Genomic DNA, 6,000 nt, shown 5'->3' with positions numbered 1-6,000 from the left:
GCACAACATTTCCCTTTGAGGACTTTTTTTTTCATCCAGGGAAACAAAGTCACTCAAGGCAAGATGGGGTGAATAGGGGAGGGTGGGGCGTGGGGGTCATTCTGTTTTTGTTCAAAAACTGCTGAACCTCAGCGTGGTGGGGGCAGGTGCATTGTCATGGTGGAGAACCAGTCACCCGTTTGCCACAACTAGGGATGGTTCTTCCACAGAGTGTGATGTAGCTTCAAAACTTCCAGATAAAAACTTTGGTCGACCGTTTGATCCAGAGGAACAAATTCTAAGTGTCCTATGAGGGTCCCACCCTCCAAAAGGCAATTTTGTTTTTTGGGGTCCCCCCTTGTATATCACTCCATACCCTTTCTCTCCCAAACTACACTGAAAGTCACGTGTAGTATTAAAATGCTTGGGTGTTACCAGACTGCGTACAAATCCCAAGCCTCCATAACTTGAGTCTTAGTGCCTAGGATAGACCGAGCATCCCCAAGTACACAATAGGCAGGCATTTAACAAATACTTGATAAACGAATTAGTAAGTCTAAGACAAAAATTCTCCCAAATACGTGGAAAATACACAATCTTTAAAAACCCAATTGTACGACAAATATCATCTTGTTCTATGAACTGGTACAAAAAAAGGACTAATGTGTCTCTGTATTCTTTATTAAAAATACTGCTGTACACATAGAGACTGAAACAGGATTAAAGATGAATAACGCGTATTGGGATCATGACATCAGAACTTAACATACTGGTGCTTTTTAGGGAAGTCGTTGACATCCAAATCACAGAACCAAGGTCAAAAGCAAAATATAAAGGTACCCTCAAAAATATTTACAATGAAGTAAATACACTAACAGGATTGTTAAATGGTACAAAAAACTGAAATGACCAGTGTGACATGATTTCAAAGGTTGTCCTTTCTGTGCTTTTATCTGTCATAACAGGAAGGTATGGGAAGTTTACAGCCTTAATTTGAGTACTCGCTGATATTAAAATCTTCCTATGAATTAAAAAGACTTTCAGACAACCTCTTAAATGGAATTACACTATGAAAAAGAGGGCTCCCCCAAAAAACACCTAAGCAGAACTGAGAGTTCTTCTGAAAACCATTCCCAATAAAAACTAAATGAAAAATAAATATAAAACAAAGCTAAAAAAATATGTGTTACCTGACACCAACTGTGTTCTGGCTGACAATATTCACTCATGAAAACACCAGCTGTCTACCTTTTATATGCAAACCAAGTCCTGAGGTTAACTAGGGGCTGAAGCAAGCTAGCATTTAGGACACGAACATTCGTGGGTGTGTGATGTAAACTTGCCCGCGAGGGAGTTTGCTGGTCTACACAGAAGGAGAAACTCAAGCCCTATTTTAACCCCTGCCCCTCTTGAGATTTCACAAAACATTGGTCCACAAATGAAATCTTCAAAAAGTTCCCAGACCCCAAAACTAAATAGATGATCCCCTTTCATTTTCAAAGAAAACAATATTGGAAAAAATCTCCAGCCCGCTTATAAATTAAGCATTTCATATTTCTTCTAGAATACAAGTAGTTCTTTTTTTGTACAAAAGAATTACAATATGATTTGTCAAAAAACATATAAAAAGACAGCTGCTCTTCCTCAAATACATGAGCTGATGATAAAAGACTTCTGCATGTTCACGTCTCCAAGTTCTCGTTCCTTTTACATGAAAAAGAACATTACGGTGGCAAATGTTAATTATCCTTTGAATATTGAACATTATGTTCTTTTAAAAATATATCCAGATCAAATGCAATAACTGATTTTCTTTTAAACTCAACAACTGATGCTACCGAACGTGGACTCATAAACACTTGTTAAAAGGTGTGAAGCGTGTCTCTGGTCTCCAAAGTTTTTGGGTGAAGAGAGGTGCTTTTTCTTGATGCAAATCTCAAGGCAGAGAAAATCGTTTTAAAGCTTATAAAAAGTGGACAGAGAAATATTAAAAACTTCTCTGAAACATACAAATACGTATAATTATTAAAATTGAAGACAGTAACATCAGTTGCAAGTGCTTGGGGTCTGTCCTGACCTTGTGAGTTTCCACATTTTCTTCATAGTTGCATGTGAGCACCCAGTGCTAGTAAAACATTCAGTGCTGGGAGGGGAGAAAGAGTCTTCGTTACTGTTTAAGAAAGAAAGTTCCTATGTATTTGGCAGTCTTTCCATATCAAAGTAACGGTATTTCATTAACTAGAAATTCCATGAATACCCAAGAGTTTGGTGACAACTGCATGTCCAAATATTAAGAAAGTTAAGAGGAGGAAAATTCCAGACTTCTGAGATGGACTTGCTCAGGAACATCCCATGGAGGGAGTTATTATCAGAAGTTATATGACTTTGGGCTAAGCAGTGACTGCAAAGGCACAGCAGATCATGATCCCTCCAGACTCAGCTGTCAAACGTCAGAAAGCTCTTGACACCAGACCACCGCTGAGGGCAGCGTCCTGAGGACAGTGTCTGTGCGCATCCAGTGTAAAGGACCGTAATAAAGCTGTGGCTCAAGAGCGGAACTCTGTACAAAAGCAAGCAACTGGGAAGAACCGGAAGTGAAACCCCTCAACTTCAGGCCTGTAACACCATTTCTTAATTTCTTTCTATTAAAAAAATTGCATAAATGTAAATGTATCTGGCTAGCAGGCAAATACCTTTTTTTAAAAAAGGCTCTGGCTGAATTTGGAAGGAAGAGCTATACACACTCCTTCAGTTCCTGTTATCCGATCTTTTTTCTAGAAAGAATTTAAATCAACTAATAGGGGAATTCATATCCAACAATTCACTGGTATTTCTCTTTTTGTGTTCTTCAAAATAAAACAAAAGTCTCCACCGGAACTAACAGTGGGTGGCATCCCAAGAGCTGGCGTCCAATCCTCTTGCAAGAATGGTGCACCATCCTGCACGTCTGTGGAACTGTTTACCTGGTCCATTCTGTTGCTCGGGGCAACTCACCCCAGAAAGAGTAGATTCTGCAACCCACAGTGGCAGAAGTGCCACCCAGCACCATTTCCCCAAAATGTCCTTGCAAACAGCTTCCCTTAGTAAGTATGTAATGTGGCAAAAGTTCAACGATCAGAAAAAAGTCTTTAAAAAATTAAAATTAGTGCATATACAAGTGGAAAAAACAAAAGCAGGAACAACATTCACCCGATGGTGCTCCTTAATCTCAGATGAATTCTTCACAGACACAGCCTCCAGCCATGGTCACAGCTCTGGGGGGACGAAACATTCTTCCTTTCAAGTAACAGTGAACCTGACTGAAGTGCATGCAGCTTCGCTCATCTGTTGGTTTCCTGGAGGTGGATGAGGTGATAAGACATTTCAGCTGTAGTGCAATATGCTATTGGTCGAGATCCTCAGCCATGTCTTGCATGCTTTTCAGTAAATACTACAACTGACCGCTTGCGGCTGCAATCAGTTCTTGGAAAGTATTTTCAAAGCAGCGCTTTAAGTCACTGTATGTCACCACAAGGACACTCTTCTCATCTCTGGAAATCAGGCTGATTTTTTCTGGCACACCAGCATCTAGCTGAAGTAGACAGACACACAAGATATCAGGTTCATACCAAGTGGAAGAGAATCGACTTTATCTGTTTTAGACATCTGGAACGATAAAGAACAGAATATCTAAAAACGTTTGGCCATGTTTCCTTTCAGATCCCTGAGCATCTTACGCCGTTGCTCATCATGCACACAGTTCTCAAGTCAGATGGCTTTCAAACCCACCCACCTTCTGTTTTGACCTGCCAGCTGACACTCCAGTGTAATCATTCCCCCAGCTTCCATTTCTTGTATCATGAATGCAATGAACATTTTCAGCTACTTAATTTTCTTCTTCTGCAGGAAGTATTAGGTTTTTCCCTTAGAATACTTAAAAGTAGAAACACTTAGAACAATTTAATAAACTATTAAGTGTACAGTAAGAATGGTTTAGGTTTTTTTTGAGTTGGAAGCTCATTTTGTTGCCCAGGCTGGAATGCAGCAGCAGGCTCACGGCCATCGCAGCCTCAACCTGCTGGGCTCAGGTGATCCTTCTCCCTCAGCCTCCCAAGTAGCTGGAACTACAGGCGTGCTACCATGCCTGGCTAATTTTTTTATTTATTGTAGAGACGAGGTCTCCTCAAGTTGCCCAGGTTCATCTCAAACCTTTGGGCTCAGATAATCCTCTCGCCTCAGCCTCCCAAAGTGCTGGGATTACAGGCTTGAGCCACTGCGCCTGGCCAAGAGTGTTTTCTTCTTTTGAGTTGGAGTCCCACTCTGTCGCCCAGTGGCCGCTCCCAGCCACTACAGCCTCAGCCTTCCAAGTAGCTGGAACTACAGGCGCGCGCTAATATGCCCGGCTAATTTTTGATTTATTGTAGAAATGAGATCTCGCCAAGTTGCCCAGGCGGGTCTCAAACCCACGGGCTCAGGCAATCCACTCACCTCAGCCTCCCAAAGGCGCGGGATTACAGGCTGAGCCACCGAGTACATTCAGCCAAACTGTTTTTCAAAGGACATAAATTAGACCCACTGATTTGAAATTTGTAATAATTTACTATCAACTAGTTCCTTATCAAATGAATGTCTTGCTCTTTTTCAACTTATATTTGTATTAACTATTATTATCAAGCTGTTTTTCTACGCTTACTTTTGATATGTCCACTTGTGTAATTGCTAGTCTATAATCTTTGCCCATTTATTTATCGGGATTTGGAAGTAATATTTTAGTGAGGCCTTTATAAAGCATAAATATTAATCCTTAGTCCATCAAACATCTTGTCTTGTTATGGTTTTCACTTTATTTTGGTTAGCTTTCAATGTGCCTTTCTTCGATTTCCTTATTTCATTAACTGATAAATTAAAATAAGATTAAAACTCACTGAAGGCTCAAAATTCAATCACTGGTCCAGTTAATTTCTGTTGTAATTTCCACCAAAATAAGCCTATATAAAATCTTAATTTTCAAATAATCAATATGACCATCCTCCCTTTTTAATTTATTACACTGGTTACAAGCTTAGATTATTATCACACTTCAGATTTGGGATATCATTTACTACTATTTTATGACATAAAACAGAATTTTCTTTAAATTTTCAATTACCCTAATCACTAAATAATCTTTGCTTAGGGTAACTGTCCATGGCTTATTCCACAGAATCTACTTGTCAATGTTTATATTAGTCATACACATTTTTAATTACTGGTGTTTTGGCACCATGGATACGGGGCTCTAAAATCTGTTAGAATTATTCCCCACTCAGTGCTCTCAAGAAAAGGTTTTAGAGCATGGCGTGGTGGTTCACGTTTATAATCCCAGCACTTTGGGAGGCCAAGGTGGGAGGACTGCTTGAGCCCAGGAGTCCAAGACCAGCCTGAGCATCATAGCAAGACCCTGTCTCTATAAAAATAAAAACACAAGTTTTGTCCTTAAGAGGAATAAAGGGAAAATTAATATATAAATCATACTGAATTAGTTGAATGGTACATACCATTTTGTGCTGTCTTAGTATAGGTTATTGACAGCAGTCTCTAAACAGTTTTAAGGAAATTCAAACAGGGCAAAGTAGTGCTTATAAATAAACCACATTATCCCTGAAGGGTTCCTGCACAGCTCATTAACAGTTCTAAATGACGCGCTGTAGCAGGTACATGTAGTGGGTATTTTCTGATAAACTAGGATAGTTCACACCAAGGGTCAGCAATGTTTCCCATCAAGGACAGACAGGAAATGTTGTAAGTTTTGGGGGCCACATACAGTCTCTGTCATATTTTCTTTGTTGCTTGTTTTACAGCCCTTTACAAATCTAAACTATTTGTACTTACAGACTGCACAAAAAGAGGCTATTGAACGGATCTGGCCCACGGGCCCAGGTTTGCTAACCCCTGGTTTAAACACAAACCTGCACAAAGGCTAGGATTTACTTCTGGAAGTTAGTTCTAAACGCCATCATTCCAAGTAATGCATAAGGAAAATGAATTCCTTCGTTTGGTTTG

The 6,000-nt window shown here is 39.8% G+C and overlaps 1 protein-coding gene across 4 annotated transcripts in view; it reads right to left on the bottom strand.

Annotated features, from left to right (window-relative positions):
• Positions 1 to 639: 639 nt before the first annotated feature.
• The window catches only part of PAN3 (PAN3 poly(A) specific ribonuclease subunit), a 110,726-nt gene continuing 105,365 nt past the window's right edge, over positions 640 to 6,000 (bottom strand). For 2 of the 4 annotated variants that reach the window (XM_021714815.1, XM_008062678.2), the window contains one exon: positions 2,738 to 3,550. In XM_021714815.1, the coding sequence (XP_021570490.1) occupies positions 3,410 to 3,550 (141 nt within the window). In that variant the 3' untranslated portion in view covers positions 2,738 to 3,409. Of the gene's footprint in view, positions 3,551 to 6,000 lie in introns of all 4 variants that reach the window. The other 2 variants (XM_008062676.2, XM_008062679.1) reach the window with 2 other exon arrangements.

Source organism: Carlito syrichta, unplaced genomic scaffold (assembly GCF_000164805.1).
Source record: "Carlito syrichta isolate Samal-C Ts95f unplaced genomic scaffold, Tarsius_syrichta-2.0.1 Scaffold305794, whole genome shotgun sequence".
Taxonomy (NCBI): domain Eukaryota; kingdom Metazoa; phylum Chordata; class Mammalia; order Primates; family Tarsiidae; genus Carlito; species Carlito syrichta.
Note: the sequence above shows the minus strand (reverse complement) of the source record. Positions and strands in the feature narration are given on the sequence as shown.